The sequence below is a fragment of the Typopeltis vanoorti genome, chromosome 16 (genome assembly GCF_054136105.1).
Source record: "Typopeltis vanoorti isolate ZY-2024b chromosome 16, IOZ_Tvanoo_1.0, whole genome shotgun sequence".
Lineage (NCBI taxonomy): Eukaryota > Metazoa > Arthropoda > Arachnida > Uropygi > Thelyphonidae > Typopeltis > Typopeltis vanoorti.
The window spans coordinates 82909731-82931400 of NC_143564.1; the positions used below are offsets into that span (position 1 = coordinate 82909731).

Consider the following 21670-nt stretch of genomic DNA (forward strand, 5'->3'; position numbering starts at 1 on the left):
GTAATGTTTTCTAATTGAAACACCATATACTTTGCTATTTCTTAATGAATGTTGAAAGTTTTTCCACTTGGTTATGTTATAAATTAAAGATGCCAAGAAATTATATTCTTGGTTTAATCCTTGATCCAAGTGTAAGCAAACAATGCTTGTCCGTGAAGTAATTTCATGACTGGACAACTCATATATACAGGCTAATAACTTCGCATGACTTGCTTTAGTATCCCATAATGCAAAGCACATATCCTTATGGACATACATAATGCTATGCATTATGAGAAGGATCACTACCCAGACCAGTTTTGACCTTTATTGAGGTCAAAACTGGTCAGTGGGACCAGTTTTGACCTCAATAAACTCATCAGTGGGAGCCAGATCCAGAAGTGATACCATGGTTGAAGTGATGCAGAAGTCATATTCACTCACATTGAGATAATTCTTAAAACAGCATTCACAACCTAGCAATTTATCACCTTATCTTTCTCATATGAATGTAGTTATGAAAACTAGAATATCTGAGTGCACCTAATTCTGCCACCCACACATTCACCTTGGTCATGATGGCCATGTAGCCTTATGGACTGTTCTCTGCAATAAGAACACATGAACACCTTGGTCACTCAGGATCCAGTGCTCACTGCTGGCACAGCTTCATCTGTAACTCTCACAGAAGACCAAAACAGATCTAAGTTTGGCTCTTTAACTATTTAAAGGATTAAACAATATTTCAAGTTTAGAAAAAATAATTTTTTTCTAAATCAAAAGAAAATTGTAGCAAACTAAGAAAATACAAGGAAATTCGTCCCAGTCCTGAAAATAGTTCAAGTGCAAACATATTTGCTTACATTTCGATAAAGGATTAAACCAAATTTATAATTTCTTAGTATCTTTATTTTACAGTATAACCAAGTGGAAAAACTTCCAATAACTTTCTCTAATTCAGGGTATTTTAATAATAAGCTGTGACACCTTTTGGCTACTCATATATAGAAATATGACTTCTGCATTACTTCAATCTTGGTATCACCTCTGAGTCTGGTTCCACTGATGAGACCTTGATGAAGATCGAAACTGGTCTGGATAGTGATCCTTCACATAATGCATAGCATTATACATGTCTGCAAGGATATGTACTTTGCATTATGGGATATTGGAAGTTTATTTTTCACTTGGTTAGACTATAATAAATGTAGTTTAATCCTTTATCCAAGTGTGAGCAAACAAAGTTTGCACCTGAAAATATCTTCAGGACTGGGGTAAGGTAGTGCAACAACAGGCAACTCTGAGTAAAGGTGGACCAAGCTCTCATCACTCCTTGTCTCAGTATCTCCCATAATGCAAAGCACATCTCCTTGCAGACATGTATACTGCTATGCATTAAGGGAAGGGCCACTACCCAGACCGGTTTCAACCTTTATCGTCAGTGGGAGGCAGACCCAAACGTGGAGATACTAAGGCAGAAGCAGTAGGAGAGGTCATATTTATCTATAGGAGTTGCCAACAGGTGTACCACCTTTTTTATTGAATTACTCTGGATTTAGAGAAAGATGTTGGAAGTTTATTTTTCATTTGGTTAGACTATAATAAATTTAATTTAATCCAAGTGTAAGCAAACAAAGTTTGCACCTGAAAATATCTTCAGGACTGGGGTAAGGTAGTGCAACTTTGAGCAAAGGTGGACCAAGCTCTCTTCACTCCTTGTCTCAGTATCTCCCATAATGCAAAGCACATCTCCTTGCAGACATGTATACTGCTATGCATTAAGGGAAGGGCCACTACCCAGACCGGTTTTAACCTTTATTGAGGTCTCGTCAGTGGGAGGCAGACCCAACGTGGAGATACGAAGGCAGAAGCAATAGGAGAGGTCATATTTACCTATAGCAGTTTCCAACAGGTGTACCACCTTTTTATTGAATTACTCTGGATTTAGAGAAAGATGTTGGAAGTTTATTTTTCACTTGGTTAGACTGTAATAAATTTGCACTATCTTACCCCAGTCCTGAAGATATTTTCGGGCACAAACTTTGTTTGCTTACACTTGGATAAAGGATTAAACTAAATTTATTATAGTCTAACCAAGTGAAAAATAAACTTCCAACATCTTTCTCTAAATCAAGAGTAATTCAATAAAAAGGTGGTACACCTGTTGGCAACTCCTATAGATAAATATGACCTCTCCTATTGCTTCTGGCTAAGTATTTCCGATGGTATCAATCGACCGTGAGATGCGGTGATTGATTCATTCGATCCAATACCCTTGGAGGGTAATGGATAGCAATACTGTAGCTAATGAAGCTCTAACTGAGGCTCAGCTATTGCTGTTACCCTCCTGCCATGATCAGAGCTTTAATAATAGCTCAATAACCTTATCCCTACACTGTCCGCTACAGATAACGGGGAATATGAAAAGCATTCTTGCTTCGCCCCTTTAAGCCAGTCCTTATAAGGATAAGGATAAGGCCTAAGTATCTCCACTATCTGCCTCCCAGTGACGAGACCTCAATAAAGGTTGAAACTGGTTTGGGTAGTGGCCCTTCCCTTAATGCAAAGTAGTATACATGCCTGCAAGGAGCTGTGTTTTGCATTATGGGAGATTCTGAGACAAGGAGTGATGAGAGTTTGGTCCACCTTTGCTTGAAGTTGCCTGATGTTGCTCTACCTTACCCCAGTCCTGAAGATATTTTCAGGCACAAACTTTGTTTGCTTACACTTGGATAAAGGATTAAACTAAATTTATTATAGCATTATGGGATACTAAGGCAAGTGATGAGAAGTCATTAGTTTCTTTATACAAGTTGCCCCAGTCCTGAAAATTAAAAAAAAAATAATAATAATAATAAAAAAAAGGCACAAACTTGTTTGCTTACACATGGATAAAGGATTAAACCAATTATATAATTTCTTGGTATCTTTAATTTATAGTATAACTAAGTGGAAAAACTTCCAACAACGATTTATAAAGTAACTTTATGGCTTACACATGTAGCAAAAAAAATTATATAGAATTTTATTTAAAAACTCCACTATATTTCATCCAACATTACATTGACTTCATCGGAGAGACAGACTTTTAATTAACTACATTCGAAAGATGAATCACAATAATCTGTCATAAATCATGTGTATGTTAGCTGGTATCTTGGTTGCAGCTGAAGTATGATATTACACTATTAGAGTTCAAAGAAACAATTATAAAAAGTTGTGTACATAAAAATTAATAAATTATGAACAGTTAATAGTTATCACCTTCCAAAACTTGAATATTGGCATGCAGACTGATCAGTTCAGGTTTGGATGATTTTTATTATATTTTGTGGTAACTATGACAACAGTTGCATTACCTTTGTCACTCTTCGTGATAACAATATTGCTCAAATTCTGTGGCAACAACCTTCTTTAAATATACCCTTCTCAGAAGTGCAAGCTCTTATGTTCCCTTTGAGAGACCACCAGTGTTGTCTTCACAAAGGATGGCAAAAGTAATGCTACTGATGTCATGGTTACCACAGAATATAATCGTAAAATTAATGTCTTATAAAGAGATAAGTCAACATACAGTGTTATCAGCAGGGATCCAGCAAAAGTCAAATCAATAAATTAAACAAATTATGAGACAATGTACAATCATGGGATACCACTACTGTTGAGAAACTACAAATTCATCATGCCTGTCCACCTTGTCTCTATGGTCTTCCAAAAATACATATGAATGGCAAGCTACTATGACCTATTCTGGACCATATTAGATCTCCCACTTACTACCTTGCAAAACATCTCTCTCTCTCGTCATCTTCAGATCTCACTAGCCATACCAGTTCTTATATCAAAAACAGTCTTGACTTTAAAGACAAAATAATTGATCGGTCTGATAATGAGATTATGGTTTCTTTCGATGTAGTTTCAATTTTTGCCAACATACCACTACAAGAGACTCTTTAGTTTTTAGAATCTGATTTTATTATTATTATTACTTGACATCTCCAGGGAGTCCAAAAACTCATCGAGGGAGGGTATCTACTATACAACTCTATCTCCACCACCCACAATCCACAGTGAACCACAACTACACCAATGCCATCTACTGCCCACCACTACCACTAATATTTTCACAGATAATCACACACATCCAAGCCCACGGTGGATTCGAACCCGCAGTCTTTTCGCCGGAGAGCAGATACGCTAACCACTTGGCCAACCAGGCTGGCAAATTTCCTAGAAGATATCATTAACCCATTTAAATTCACCATTGATGCAGGCTATTTTGAGTGGAATAATAAGTTGTTCAAGCAAATACAAGGAACAGCGATGGACATTCCTATCTCACCAGCCATTGTAGATTATTTTATAGGGTATCTAGAAAAAGAACTCTTTGATACTATATTCTCTCAGCCACATATATGGGTTACATTTTGTTGATATATTTGCAGTCTGGTCCTACACCAATTCATAATTACTTCAATTCATATAGAAAATAACTCCTTGTTTTCCTACATCCAATTCACTATTGAATGTGAATCCAATAATTAAGTACCATTTTTGGATACCTTAATTTGTAATCACACAGATCATGTTGATTTTTCATTTTATCATAAGTCAAGCTTTACTGGCAGATACATTCACTCATCCTCCCACCATAATTCATCACAAAAAAAAAAATGGGTATTATCAAGACTCTTATACATAGAATTCATACAGCTTGCTCTTCTGATCCTCCTTTTGTTAGATGAACTAAATAAATTTAAAAACAGTCTGATATGTAATGGATACAACAAAACTACCATTCCAAAAAGTATTGATAATTATTGTTCTTCCACCAGACGACAATCTGATGTGAAAAGAATTTCAATATCCTGCTTTAATGGAACATAAATTAAAGATGCCAAGAAATTATATTCTTGGTTTAATCCTTTATCCAAGTGTAAGCAAACAAAGTTTGTGCCTGAAGTATTTTCAGGATAGGGCAATTCATATATAGAGGCTGATAACTTCACATCACCTTGCCTTAGTATCCCATAATGCAAAGCACATATCCTTATGGACATGTATAATGCTATGCATTATGGGAAGGGTCATTACCCAGACCAGTTTTGATTGTTGGAAAATCTTCCAACAATCCACAATATCCATCTCTGATCCAGAGTATTTTAATAATAAGCTGTGACACCTTTTGGCTACTCGTATATGGAAATATGACTGCATTACTTCACTCTTGGTATCGCTTCTGAATATGGCTCCCACTGATGAGACCTCAATAAAGGTTGAAACCGGTCTGGGTAGTGACTCGTCCCATAATGCACAGCATTATACATGTTCCTAAGGATATATGCTTTGCATTATGGGATACTAAGGCAAGTGATGTGAAGTCATTAGCTTCTATATATGAGTTGCCCAGTCCTGAAGTTACTTCAGGTGCAAACTTTGTTTGCTTACACTTGGATAAAGAATTTAACCAAGAATAATTTCTTGGCATCTTTAATTTATAGTATAACCAATGGAAAAATTTCCAAAAATATTAGAGCAAAGTTCCACTAATGCCAGCAGTTTGAGCTACAGCATATTTACCAAGACAACAAACTCAACCCTTTGTTCCTGATACTTCTGGTATTTGTATATAGATGTAATAAGTTTCCTCTTATCTTTTTCATATACTTACATCTGCAGTCTGCTTGGCTCGGTTGAATAACTTTCTCTTTCCTACACCTACCAATGCATAAAGGTCCATCCACTCCTTCATCAGATTCTTAACCACTTATTGTTATTCATAACAATAAGTGGTTAAGAATCTGAGATCAACTTCATCAAAACACTCTGAAGTTGACATCATAGTGCTTTGATGTCACTTATTTTTCTTATCATGTCTGAGTTTTTTTGTAAACATTTCTGAACTTTCAAATTCCCTTTTGATTGTCTGCTAATTTGCTTTAACCAAGAAATTTCATGTATAAAATTATTTTCTACATCTTTATTGGTATCCTTAATATTGATGGTGTAATGTTTTTTTTTTTTTTCTTTTGTTCAGTAAAGCTGAGGTTCTTATCTCCATCATCTGGATTAGCTTTGATATTGTTCTTTATTCACACCCCCTTTGGCACTATTTTTAGCTGCACTTTAACACACACACACACACAACTGAATGACTGTCCATGATCGTCTTCCTGAATCTGCATTAGGTCTAAAACAATAAATAATTTTTTCACAATCTCTGATGCCAAATCCATTCAAGGTGCAGACACAAGTCTTACACAAGTCTTTTCTGCCATCAAAGTCACTCCACTCATTTAAAAAAAAACTACATATTTCTTCTGCTCAGTTTGTGCATAGAATCATTTGCTATCATAATCCTCCTTAATTTGGTAATAGAGTAATCATTTTCACTGTCTTACCCTACTCCATGAATTATTTCTTATCCTCTTCAGACTGTGTTTATCACTACTTAGATCTTTTTTACTCATTATCATCTCTTATGCTTTTTTCTCCCTGGTTCTCAGCTGCATTTGTCACATTCTTAATTTTCTCTCCTTGGAAGCTAATAGTTGTGACTCTCCCATCAGGCACAAATTTAATGAGTGAATAATTGTACTATGTTATTTCTTTTTTCTTAAGTTCTGCTTGGCTTACGTTGTTATTATTATTTATTTATATTTTGCTAACTTCAGTGCTTTGATGTCACTTATTTTTCTTATCATGTCTGAGTTTTTTTGTAAACATTTCTGAACTTTCAAATTCCCTGTTGATTGTCTGCTAATTTGCTTTAACCAAGAAATTTCATGTATAAAATTATTTTCTACATCTTCATTGGTATCCTTAATATTGATGTTGTAATGTTTTTTTTTTTTTTTTTTTGTTCAGTAGATCTGAGATTCTTATCTCCATCATCTGTATTAGCTTTGATATTGTTCTTTATTCACACCTCCTTTGACGCTATTTTTACACAGTATTTAAGTTAGCAGTTTATTTACAAATGTATTAATAAATCACCAAAAACAATGAATACATTAAAATAGTATAGTTGCATATATGCAACAGTTCACTTTAACCATAGGCTTCTCCTCTGCACCTCTGAAATGATCTGAACACATTACTCATATTAATGGTTTCTTCTAAACTATTACTGTTCTGTATAAAAATCATTCTCAAAATCTGAAAGAAAGTAATACAGTTTAACATATGTTGTTTGTAAAAAAATAGAACAAAACACATCTAAAATTCTAAGCATGATGACAACTATGTATCTGTGTATTGAATTTTTAAAGGAAAGAAGAAAAAAATATGATTTGAGAATTACTCTTTTATTTTAATAAATATTATTATTTTCCTTACTTCCATGGAGTCACAAGACTCATTGTGGGAGGTCAACACCAGTCAACAAAGTCTATCATACTACTCCATAAAATCATCTGTAATCATGGCATTCATCACCCTTTCAGGCAATGCATTCCATGTTTTATTACTCCATTCAAAAAACTTAATTCTTACCCTTTTACTCACCACCTTCTTTTGAAACCTCCAGGAATGTCCCTTTGTTCTTGTTCCTTTCCCTCATTCTATCATATGAAAAATCTCCTCAGTGTTATTAAAATAATAACCCTTCAACAGCTTAAATGTCTTGACTATATCCCCCTTTGCTTTCTATTTACCAAACTCTGCAGTTTGCATACTATCAGTGTATCCTCATAATCAACATTGTACAGTCCTGATATTTTTGTTCTCTGTCTCCACACTCTCTCCAAGGTTACTTCATCCTCTTCAAATCCAGATGACCAGATCTGAGCACAGAAATCCAGATGTGGTCTTATCAAATCTTTATACAATGGGACCAGTACACTTTTATCTCTTGTGGTCAGTGTGCTCCTTAATATTGCTGCAATTCTCTGAGATATCTTCACAACCTTTGCAGTATCTCCTTGGAACTTCAAATACTAAATTTAAGGTATTTTAAAACCTTACATTTAGTTGCATTAAATTGACATTCCCATTTGATGAGAGTGACCATGTAGTCCTGACTTGGAGGATGAATAGGCATGTGGAGGTATCAAAACAGAAGGTAGTTTCATGTGAATTATAAGGCAGGCAACTAAAAGTGAGCAAATGACATTCATTTGCTCACCTTTCCAGCTTATTCAAATCCTCTTGAAGAGCCAATACATCAACACTATTACTCATAACCCTTCTAAGCCTCACATCATGTGCAAACAACTGAAGTCCTGTGATGGTATCATAGACATATAGATTGAATAGCAATAGGCCCAGAACTGTACGTTGTGGAAAACTACTAGTAACTTTCCTATTCCCTGATACTACTCTCCCATAATCAACTTTCTAATATCTGTCAATGAGCCAATCACCAATCCATTTCACTAACCTGATAACCATACCCACATGATGCAACTTAAAAATCAACTCATTATGTGGCACTGTGCCAAATGCCTTGAAAAAATCCAAAAAAAAATTACGGTCTATGCCTTATCCTCATCCAGTGCTCTTATCATCTCTTGTAAAAGGTAACCAGATTACTAAAACAAGAGTGCTCTTTAACAAATCCATGCTGGCCTGCATAAATAATATTACCCTCCTCTGTCCAATTCTGTATACGAGTTCTCACCAGTTTTTCCAAAATCTTAATAAGTACAGAAGAAATACAAACAGGCCTATAGTTTGATACCTCCATTCTACAACCTCCCTAATGTAATAGTATTATCTTACTCTCATTCCACTCTCCAGAAACCTGACTCATTGTAAGACTTTCAGTAAACAACCAAGTTAATGGCACAGGCAGTTCCATAGCACATTCCCCTAAAACATGTGGTGAAATTCCTCTAGTTCCCCCCCCCCCCTGCCTTATTGTCATTTAGTGTACTCAGTATTTGGAATACATTCACTTCCAACACTCACCATTCATCATCCTTCTAGGAATAAAGCCTGTAGTACCAGGATGAAACACTAATAAAATGATCATTAAATAGCTCAACTGTCATCTGCTTTGGCAAGTATGTCATCTCAGTCACAATCAGATCCTTGGATGCCATGATCCAATCCAAAACTCTTGATCTGCGTGTTCCCTTCACCACATGCTGCCTGAGACATTGGTCTCTCAAGAAATTCAAAAATTCAGTTCCGTTATTACTGCATGCTTTCTCCTCTGCCCAGTTTATATCACTGTAGTTGAAGTCCCCTATAATAATCACTCGCTTTTCACTTGCCAAACTAATTTACCTAAACATTTCCTGCTCATCACCGTCTATACTCCCATCCCACTAAATATCTTATAAACATCTCTCTCACACCATATATTTCAAAAGGCCATTAGTGCTATTTCCACTGAGATTCTCTGCTCTGAGAGTGCATAATTCATCTCTTCATGAGTAACACTCCACCACCATGTTCACCTTCCCTGTCCTGCGAAATATGCTAAACCCTTTGATTTCTATCCCTGTTAAAACATTCTCCTCAGTTAACCAAGTTTCACTGATACATTCTCAGTATCTTCAACAACTGCTGAAGAGACTGAGTTGATCGATACCACAAACTCATTCTGTTTATTCATAATGCTCCTAGCATCTGCATACAGAAAAACCATTGCATTGCCAGTATTCTTATATCCATTATTACTCCCCTCATATTCCAGCTAATATAGTGTACACCCCTCATTTCTCATGCCACTATTCCCACGAGGCCATCCCTGCAACATTCTGCCTGTGAAATTCTAGTTTCCCTGTCCCAACACTCACTCTCACTTTCCCAGGAAACAACAGTCTCTCCAAATGCCTGCACCCTCCTGCATTCAAATACGATCTATCCCTTGCATACAGCTCTCTTTTCTCCTCAAACATACTCCATGCATCCTCATGTTCCAGACCTCTTTTCTTGCATATTCTTGCTATCATCTCATCTGTCATCACTGCTCTTCCACTCCAAATTATCATTCTAGTGCATCATGCTCACTATCTTTCTTGGATACATTTTTGCGGCACTATGTCTAACATTAATCTCAAATCTCATGCTACACAACTCGCACCTCCTCTCAGGTCATTTGTCTCACCCATTACTATCATTTCCTCCACACTTTAAACCCTCTTCACTGCCATTGCCACACTCTCTATCATTCCACCATTCAAGCATTCCTCTAGCACTACTCTACCCCACCCACCCCCGAATCATTGAATCTTTATACATGACACTCCAAACAGATTCATTCATCCTTCTCTCCCTGACTGTTATGGCTTGTAATCTTCTCTCCTCTCTCTCTCTCCCTCCTCCATCTTGCTTCTCAATCTCTTGCTTCCACACTCATCTTTCTGCAGTTTCTTCTCTTCCATCATCTTTCCCATTCTCTCGCCTTCCTCTCTGATGCGAGAAGGCAAGAGAAATCACCTTCTCTTGTCCCTCTCACACTAGCCAACCTTTCTACCCTCCCAAGATCTTCATTCACCCTCCTTAACTAGTCTTCATTCCTTCCATCTACTTTCTCAGGAGTTCTATTTCTCTTTCCACACACTCTGCTTTCAGTTGACATTCACAAACAAAATCATGACCATCAGACAAATAAACATCATTTTTTCATAAATCTTTAACATAATTATTTTCAATGTAAGCTTTTGAAAGTCATGCAGAAATAATTTCTACAATCTTTTCAGTAATGTAAAAGAACTGAATAAAATACCTTCTTCCACTGCACTCATTTAAAAATGAAAGAATACTGATATTTCCAGTAATAAATTTATTGCTGGGATTGATCTGATCTCACATTTTGAAGTTGATATGATTTAGTAAGTTTTTTCACACATCTTCCGTAGTACATTTTTGTTTTATCTTTTGTGAACAAACAAAAATAAATAAAATGACTGCTAAGGAAATCAAACAGGATGATGATGATTTATGGTTTTAATGGCACAAGGACAGCAAAAGTCATTATGTGCCATGTCAATGGTTATGGCAGCACACAAGGTAAGACGATCATAAACATCTATGCCTGTAGTGGGATTTGAACCTGGGACTTATTGGTTGAAGAGTGGGTATGCTGACCACTCGGCCAACCAGGCTGGCATCAAACGGGAATTGCAGAACAGTTGTGAATAACATTTGCATGTGGAATATAAAGCTCAAGCTGGAAAAGCAACTAATATAGTAAAGAGATTAAAATTAGAATTTGAGATATGACCAGCATTGCAATTCAAGGAGAATCCCACAATTTTTTTCTCTCACCAACTGAGAAGAAATGGTTGTTTATGAATGCTGGATGGAGATGATGCAGGTAACTGATGTAGATGACATAGTAAATCTCCTTAATAATAATAATGGTAAATTCAGTCCTAGAGGATCTGAAGGGTTTTTAGGATTAAAATGAATTAAGAGGATGTACCTTGAATACTAAGCATTCTAAATGTCTATCAGTGCCAAAATTCAATCAGTGGGACTAGATTGAATTTTGGCACATGCTTTAAGGGAATGTCTTAAGGAACTGCCCATGCCACTGACCTTGCCATTTAATGAAATTCTTGTAATGGAGCAAGTTCTTGGGAACTAGGGAGTGGGAAGGTGAGATTATGCCATTGCATAAGGGTGGTGGTAGAATGGTGGTATGTGACTATAGACTGGTTTGTATTTCTTCTGTTGTTAAGATTTTGAAAAAAATGTTTAGAGCTCATGCACACAATTGGGCAGATGAGAGTAATATTATTTGTGAAGGCCAGGGTGGATATATTGCTGGGTGCTCTTGTTTTAGTAATCTGGTTGCCTTTTACAATGATGGTGTGGTGTGGAGTTAGTGGATGTCTGGAGCGAGTTTGATGGACGAAAGGATTTGTACAAGATGGATGGCTTACATTTGAATGGATTTGGTGTGCGAAGACTGGAAAAAGTGTTGTTGAGTGAAGTGAGAGTGGATGTGCAAAATCAGGGAAACTAGAACTATTAAGGAGGGAAGGAAGTGGATATACAGACATCAGTGAGGCAGTTGAGTGTAAGAATGTATATAATGAGCCCGAGCCAGTATGAAGGACAGGAAATCAGAATGGGATAGTTAGTATAACACATCAAGATAGGGGTGGGACAAATGGACAACTGCATTTCATGTATACTAATGCCAGGAGTATTAGGAACAAGAAGGAAGAATTTTTGGCCTTGGTTGCTCTTCCTGGCCACAGGTTATTGGCATTAGTGAAATATGGCTGACAGAAGATGATATTGTTAGTGGGATAGAATGTGTAGGGTATAGCATGTTCAGGAGGGACAGAGAGAATAAAATTGGGGAGGAGTGTTATTGATGATAGCTGATGAACTGCAGAAAAGGAGAATAGAAGTTGTATTGCAGGATAGTGAAAAGAGTTCATTTGAGGCTATTTGGTGTGAGATTGAGACTAACAGAACAAAATGTACAGTTGGTGCTGCTATAGACCAGGTGATGGAATAGATGGTGGAGATAGTATGCATAAATAAATTGATGAAATGAGTGGAATGGGGGTAATTATTATGGGGGGATTTCAACTATGGTAACATTTATTGGAAGGAGGAGAGGACACATGTGAGGAAGGAAATGGATTTTATTCAATTATTAAGGGATAACTATCTGAGACAGCATGTAATTGAAAATACTAGGGGTGTGAGAGTGCTTGACCTGGTAATAGCATCTGAGAATTTGACTGTAATGACATACTGCCACCTATTGCTGAGAGTGATCATAAGGTCTTGACCTGGGAGGTGGCTAAAGGTGTGGAATTTTCGACTAAGACAGGGTATATGTGGAATTACCGTGCTGGCAAGTATGACAAGCTTAGGAGATTGCTTGGATCAGTGCCAATGCATGTACAACTGCAAGGGCTGGATGTCGATAGAGCATGGGAAGTGGTCAAGGAGCATTTACAGGATGTTATGGCTGATTGTATACCTAGGGTTCGAATAGTAAAACAAGTAGGGGTTAAATGGATGAATAACACCATTAAGCTTGAGCTGCAAAAAAAGAAACAACTGTGGAGGGAATTTAAAGAAAGAGGGGACCTGCAGGCACATGAACAGTATAAAGTGCAGGCCACAAGGGTAACGACGTGGTAAAAAAAGCAAAAGCGGATTATGAAAGGAAACTAGCTATGCAAGCTAAAGAGAATCCCATAACAGTTCTTTCAATATGCTGCAAGCAAGAAAAAACTGTACACGGCAGAATGATTTTAAGGAATGCCGATGGTAGGGAGGTCACTGAATCAGTCGATATAGTGAAATTATTGAGTGAGCACTTTGCAAGAGTATATCATCCAGGTGGTGACATTGAAAGAATGAAGGAACCATTAGTTTATATGGGAATTGTGGTGAATGAAGTGGAGGTGAATAGTCTATTACAGAACATTAATGTGAATCTGTGGGATTGGATGGTATACCAGCACAGGTCTTACGTGCAGCAGCTAAAGAATAGTCTCTGCCCTTGACCATATTGTTTAATCTGAGTCTCGGGTCTGGTTTAGTCCCGAAGGGGTGGAAAGAGGGGAAAATAGTTCCACTGCATGAAGGAGGATCCAAGACTACTGTTGCAAAGTATTGACCGATCAGCATATCAGGAGTCGTTGTCAAGGTCTTGGAGAAAGTAGTCAAGGGAAAAATACAGGAATGGATTGATTTAAATGAGATACTGTATGGGGGACAGCATGGTTTTGTGATGGGTAGATCATACCTCAGTAACTTGCTCAGGTTTTATAACACAGTGATGGCTAAACTGGATTAGGGTAAATGGTATACAGTAATACTGCTGGACCTGGCAAAGGCCTTTGACAGGATTACCACATGAAATTCTAAACCATAAACTGCAACATATGGGAATGGATATAGGGTTGGTGAGATGGATAGGAGGGTGATTGATGGAGAGATACCAGAGAGTAGTTTACTCAGGAGTAGAGTCCAAAAGACAGCCTATGACTAGTGATGTGCCAAAGGGTTCTGTTCTTGGACCACTGCTGTTTAATTTGTTCCTTAACGATATAGGGAAGGAACAGAGAGGAACGGTTCATTTGTTCGCTGATGATGCAAAGTTGGGTAGGGCAATAGTGAATGCAGAAGATGTCAAAATTTTTCAGGATGATTTGGATAGATTGGAGGTCTGGGCTAAGGAGAATGGATGTCAATTTAATTTGGCAAAATGTGAGGTTGTGCATTTTGAGGTGAAAAGATTAGCACCAGTATATCACATTGGTGGAACTGTACTCCAGGAGATTGATGAGGCCAGGGACTTGCGAGTGTTGGTGGATAGGGAGTTGAAGTTTAGGGAACACATTGTAAAAGTGGCTAAATCAGCTTATCAAATCAGTTGAATGCTGAAGAATACTTTGATGAGAAGAGATAAGCAAGTTATTGTTCCTCTGTATCGAGCCTTGATAAGACCCCATCTTGACTACTGTGCCCAGATCTGGTCACCTAAGTTTCTTCTTGATGGGGAGGAGGTTGAGAGGATCCAGAGGCGAGTGACGAAGATGATAGCAGGTCTATGCAATGAACCTTATGAAAACAGGTTGAAGATTTGTGGGTTGCAGAAATTGGTTGATAGGCAGAAAAGGGGAGATATGATTGAGACATTCAAATTGCTGAAGGGTTTCTATAGGATTAATTCAGAGGATATTTTTGAGAACAGGACTGGTGGTGGTGGGAGGACTAGGGGATATCCATGGAAGCTGAGCAAGTGTGTGGTTAGTAAGGGTGTTAGAGCTGGGTTTTTTACTTTTAGAGTGGTGAATGAGTGGAATAAGCTGCCAAAGTCTGTTGTGGATGCTATGACAGTGAATGAGTTCAAGGCAAAGTATGATGGATACTGTGTGAATGTCGAGTAGTTGTGATGGATATGATGTTTAGTGCCTCCCTCGATGAGTCTAAGGACTCCTTGGAGTCACCTGTAATAATAATTATTAAAACAAAGGAAAGCTATATAGTCACTTTCATGAATTTTGCAGAGGCATTTGATAGGATGTCACATAATAAGTTTATATTTTAGTTGTCACATATGTTTAAGATATTGGTTAGTGGATTGGTTTGGAAATTGGCTTCATTGTAGGGCTGTGCATAGGGAAGTTACTGGAACTGTTACTGTTCAATTTATTTATGTCAGTGATTTTGTCACTGAATTATAGCAAGAGATTCAGTTGTTTGCAGATGATTTGAAGATGTTGGAAAAGTAGGCTGATAATAAAGATACCAGTTTAATACAACTACATGTAAGGTTTTGAAATTTGGGTTCACCAGATATGAGGCTGCATACTCTCTCTTGGTTGAACTATACTGGAAGAAGGGAAGCAAGCAAGGGATTTTATGGTGATGGTAGATGGAAATTTGAAGCTGAGAGGACATATTGCAAAGATTATGAAGACTACTCAGCAGATGCTGCTATACTGAGAAGAATCTTAACTGGCAGAAATAAGACTGTAGTAATTTCATTGTATTAAGCTCTGATCAAACTGCATATGAATTACTGTGCTCAGATCTGGTTATTGGAATTTGATAGTATGATGGTATATAGAAGGATAACAAAAGTGATATCAGGACTGCAGAACATTATGAGACTGAGGACATGCATTCAACTGTGTCTAGTGGATAAAAAATGGAAGAGGCTCTCCTGGGAAGTTGCAAAAGGAAATAGTAAGAATGAAAAGCAGTGGAGAGTCATAGGTACAAAGCATGCATTACCTGAGAGAGTTGTGAGAATGCAGACAGCGAACAGGTGTAGGAATGGTATGGATCAGTTATGATGAACTGTGTATTTTCTATGATAGACCTCTCACAATGAGTTTTTTTATGACTCCATGGAGATCCAGAATAATAGTGAAATGTAAAGTTACAATACTAAAGGACTGTTTCTGATACAGAATATTCCAAGTGGAAAAAAAAAAAAAAACTTTGTCATGTGATCTCATAAAGGTTGCATTGCAGTTAATCCAGTAATGATTTATCATTAAAGTACAAGCTGAATAGGATAAATGCAAGATAAGACAGAAAACCATTGGTGGTTTTATATTTGAAACATCACAATTGAGTTTGGTATGTTTGATCCACTTCACCCAGTGGAGAGGTTAATTTGGTATAGAGAACATATATATTTATTTATCATGATACAATAAATAATGAAAATATGATTTGAAGACAAATTCCAACAACTTTTGGGTCATCATTATATATTCAGCTCTCTCTCTCACACACATATATACAACACTGATATACTATAGGTTCCTGCAACCTTTTTTGTATGGATCGATATAAAATATGCAGCATTTGAAATACTTGTAAGCTTATATTGGAAATTGTGTAGGAAACATTTCTGTTAATGATCACTGGCTTTCTTGCCATTATATCATTAAAATGAATGAATCTTTAATCATTTTAAAATATTATTTTACCCACTGTACTATAGCATGTTTGCATGTGTTGAGGCTTAAGTGCTGCTGTGAAGAATTCGTGTTGGAGGTTTAATGGAATATTATCAGCACTGAGAAAGGATTAAAACTAATTTTAATACTTCCAATAGTTCGTCTCCATCACAGAGAGATCTTCATGGATTACAAAAAAACTTTTTGTAATAACAAACACACAAAAATAATACAATAGTGAGTGAAACTAAAGTCCTATCTAGGTGGTGTGCCCTCTATGGTATCCGGAGAGTTCATTGAATGAACAATTCATCGAACGACAATTCGTCGCAAATGCAGTTCATCGAAAAAACAGTTCACCGAAAATTTAAAATGTTAGAAAATGTTATGAGAAAATTGATCCATTTGGAACAAAACCTAAACCATGAATAAAGAGATTACAATGCTATTTTAATAGTGGAATAATTATAGAACAATATGGTTTCTTATAGTCTTTCTTATCCGATAACTGTTTCATGTCTGTTCATGGGACTTATTTGCCTGTTTCTGGAAGAAAGCCCAGCCATATCTGTATTATGCCTGCTAACTTACCTTTAGCAGAACAGGACTGATAAAAATTATGCGTAAATGGGATCCAACTACCCAGGTCTTTCTAACTGAACGGCTTCGTTTTTACCGACTGAACTACGCAGGTTCCATTATTATTATTGTTGCTAGTAGTAATATGTGACTTCAATACAGCAATTATTATGGGATGAATTTTACTTAGCTTCACTATGTGAAACGTTTACAAGAAAATGTCGAACCGTTCCAGTTTTCAGTTCAGCTATATTCGGGGCGACAAAGAAATAATGTGTCCAAATTATGTACTGTATTACAAAACCTCTCTGACTTAAATGACTTAGCAGAAGTTGTTGGTACAAGAAGCTGTCTGCATGGTTCAGTTTTTGTTCTAAATGGATTACTTTTACCCTAACATTATTGAAAATTTAAAATTTTTGGTGAATTGTTTTTCGATGAATTGCATTTCGACGAATTGTTCATTCGATAAATTGCCTTTTGGATGAATTGTCTTTCGATGAATTTGCTTTTCGATGAATTTTCCTGTAACCACCCTCTATGGGCATTTGCAGGTGGCCTAGTATGTAAAGAGGAATCTCTGATAATTAATGTTTCCCAAATTTTGGGAAGTTTAATGCAACCGTATTTGTTTAAATTTGGTTGATTTCTGAGTGCAGATGCAGATTCAAAGAATAGTCTTTCTTTTTTGAGTTTACTATGGTGGAGCATGGTGGTTTTTTTTTTTTTCAGGAGATCCTGTGGGTTGTATCCAAAACATGGTCTGCAAGGCCAGATTGACCATAATTGTGATTGCAGATGTATGACTTGTGTTCTTGTAACTGGATGGTTGCTGATCTGTCTGTCTGTCTGTCTGAAGTAAGCCAGTGTTTACAGGCACAAGGTACTTTATATACACCAGGCACTGAGAGAGATGGGAGCTGGTCTTTGGTGGAACCGATAAGGGTAGCAAGTTTATGCTGGGGCTTAAAAGCTGTATGGAGGTTGTACTCTTTTAAAGATCTGGCTATTTTTTCTGATGTACCACAGATGTAACGTATGGTGATTGCATTTCTGAAGTCCTTCTGAATGGGGAAGGACTTGATTATTTTTTTAATTCTGTAGTCACTGTAGCCATTAGAAAGGAAGGTGTTGTGTATGTGTTGGAGTTCAGTTAAAAGGGCAGTTTCACTGGAACAAAGATTGTAGGCTCTATTGGTAAGAGTTTTAATAATGCCATATTGCTGAGATAGGTGGTGGTGTAAGAGTTTGTGAATGTATTCTGTATGAGTAGGTTTTCTATATACAGAGAAAGAAAGGCTACCATTAGCTTTTCTCTGTGTATAGAAAACATACTTTGGGCAAACAGGCAGTTCAGCAACTATCTGGTTAGAAGAACACAAGTCATACATCTGCAACCACGATTATGGTCAATCTGGCCATGCAGACCATGTTTTGGATACAACCCACAGGATCTCCTGGGAAAAAACCACCATGTTCCACTATAGTAAATTCAAAAAAGAAAGACTATTCTTTGAATCTGCATCTGCACTCAGGAATCAACCGAATTTAAACAAATACGGTTGCATTAAACTTCCCAAAATTTGGGAAACATTAATTATCAGAGATCCTTTTTTACAACCTAGGCCACCTGCAAATGCCCATAGAGGGCGCACCACCAGATAGGACTTTAGTTTCACTCACTATTGTATTATTTTTGTGTGTGTGTTATTACAAAAAGTTTTTTTGTAATCCTGAAGATGCCTCTGTGATGGAGACGAAATATTGAAGTATTAAAATTAGTTTTAATCCTTTCTCAATGCTGATAATATTCCATTAAACCTCCAACATGCATGTTTGAATTTCATGAATGTATGTTAGATTTTATAACTGCTGTATCAACATTAACACTTCATGAATTTTAGTTACTAGCTTGTTTTATGGGACAATTTTTTCCATTCAGATTTTTAATGTTAGATAACTGTTATTTTCTTTGATTCTCTAAACAAAAGGAATTGTGGTAAAAGATAACTTATTGATTGAACACCGGTTTTAATTTTTTTTTTTTTTTTTAATTTGAAAACCATAAAATAGAAAATATTTTAATTTTTCTTTGTAATAATATCTTATTTTATTATTTTTTATAGCACCAGGAGCAGATGAACCTATTATGAGGCAGCAAGACTTTGCAAAGGATTTGGGTTCAGCAATGGCAAGTATGTCAGGCTCTTTTGATTCTGACATTTTTCCTGCAGATGAAGCATTACGTGCAGGATTAGATCCCATAGACTTTGATGGACTTCAAATTCTTACTGATCCTGATATCCCAGTAATCAGTGATCCTGCAACAGAAGAAACATTTCGTCTAGATCGTTCATAGTGATAGCCATCTTAAAGTTAATGAAGTGGACCTGGATCTGTGCATACCAGCATTTACCACACACCCAAGTGGAATCCGTGGGTACTGTTTGCTGGTTTCTTATCCCATGATTTCAGTGCCCATGTAGGTGTTTTGCTGGTGATTACTTCATCTTTAAACCAAACAGTCAAGACTTTTTTGATTGTTTTATATGCCAGTATATCTATCTGGTATACTGCTAATTTGCCATGATGGCATTGGTGGCCAAAGCACAGAGAGTGAGAGCTAAGAAAACCCGGTTATACATAGTGGTGGTGCATGAAACAAAAATAATAATAAAAATAAACATCAGCGTTCAGGAAACCCAAAGGGTTTTCAACATTCTTGTTAATGTACATATCTGCAATATGGATCATCAGTTGTGAAGTTCTCAGATACCTGGAAACAGCCATAGCTGATACGCATGCTCCAGTATTAGAATATCTCTTTGAGAGATATACCAGGTCTGAGCAGATACATCAAATCACCTGTACAAAATTCGTGCCTGTAGACAACAGGTACATTCAATCCAGATCACAATATATGTAATAATATTGTAAGCAGTATTTCTTTTCTTCAATAGATTGTAAAATGTTCACGTTTACCTCCGAATAAGAACTGTTGACACTTCATTTCTCTCGGTCATTTGTATTCTATGATGATGATGATGATGCATGGAATTCATTGGAAAGAGTAGGTGGCAGTGTCCATCAACAAGCAACATCGTAATACGGTCCAAAACAAAATACTTTCAACATAATTTAAACTCTTTGTCAAAGTTTAAACTAAGAACTGTTAACTGTTGTTTTGTACTTAATATTAAACTCTTTTATCTCACATCTTATGTATTTGGTAAATTTATTTTTAGCAACCATAAACATTTCCTTTAATGTTATCCTTAAGTGTATAGGATTCTTTTATTCAAACCTAATCAGTTTGCTCCAAAACACAATTTCCAGTCTGTAAGAAGTCGATAAAGCACTTGTTTGTTTCACTGTTCGCATGTACATATATTTGAATGGCACAGATATTTAAAACTATTTTAGAATTATTTGTATAAATAATGGAAAGAAAATGTAAATTTTTGACTAAATATTTTAGAATAAAGGCACTATTACTAATTTCTTTCCTTATCATTAAATGTCATTATAATGGAGTGCTTTCTTTGCAGTTAACTTTGTACAATATGTTTTATGTTTCACACTCATGCACACTTGCAACTTTGAGATGGTCTTTATTTTGCCTGTTTTGGACCGTAAGGGCTGTTGATGGTCTTTCATGCCACATATGCATAGTGTTTTGATGTTATTGATGTTGTGTTACATTTTACTTATCCCATCATATCCATTACTATCCTAATTCTCAGATCCATTTCATTGCTCGTCTTTCACTTTCTGACCATTTTTTGGACTTACAATATAAGCTTTATGTGATGTGTACAGCCATTTGAAGAAAATTTTTATTGGTCATTTCCTGTGGTAGAAGTTTTGATTGTTGTATATTTCTTGTTTGTTGCCCTATCAGAGTTTCATATTTCCTAACAACATTTGCTAGCTTTCCTCTATTTCTAGCAATTTATAAGGAACCACAATGTCTTTACCTTCACACTCTAATGCATTTTGAAACTATTGTACTGTCACTAGAAAAGAAAAAAAAATGCTAAATTGTTATTTTGTTGTATGTTTGAAATCTTTTATGAAACATGTTATGTAATAAATGTTTTGGGGATATTTTTCTTTAAGTATACAAAAGTCAGTCAGCTTTGTTAAAAATTATTGCCATTTGTAGATATCAAAAGAATGATAGTATTTAATTTTCAATTTCAGCTCAAAATTTTGTTTTCTTCATTGACTTACTGCATTTGTTAAACTTTTAGACTGGTGAATGCATATCCACAACAAGTAAGAAATATTAACAACAAAAACATCATTTTGTTTTAACTTGATTAAGATTTCAATTTAGTTATCTTGATAGCTGTATCATTATCCAGACTAAATTTGAAGTATTATATCTTTAAACCATGTCATTTTTATTTTGAAAAGTAATTTATAATAAATTCAAAACTTGATTCACTAAAGAAGTGAAAGTATGTGAACTCCATCTAATGTAATACTAGAAAAGAATTCTGTCGGTTGTTTACTTTTTATATGAATGCCGTGGCTATTAAAATTTTTATTTCACTTTTACCATATTACTCATCAGCTTATTACCTATATGTATGTGCACACATACACACACAGAGAGAGAGAATGGTAATGAAATTGAAATATCATTATTGAATTATCATTATTTGCAATTTTTTTTTCATATTTGTTTGGAGAGGAGATAACCTTCATTATTTTAGATATAGTATTATAATCAAAATAATACAAATTCATATTCAAAT

At 36.0% G+C, this 21670-nt stretch overlaps 1 protein-coding gene across 5 annotated transcripts in view; it reads left to right on the forward strand.

Moving 5' to 3' along the window:
* LOC150098167 (CREB-regulated transcription coactivator 1-like) overlaps positions 1-21470 on the forward strand; it is a 526148-nt gene extending 504678 nt beyond the window's left edge. For all 5 annotated transcript variants that reach the window (XM_090405999.1, XM_090406001.1, XM_090406000.1 and 2 more), the window contains one exon: positions 19034-21470. In XM_090405999.1, the coding sequence (XP_090262125.1) occupies positions 19034-19266 (233 nt within the window). In that variant the 3' untranslated portion in view covers positions 19267-21470. The remainder of the gene's footprint in view (positions 1-19033) is intronic.
* Positions 21471-21670: the final 200 nt, after the last annotated feature.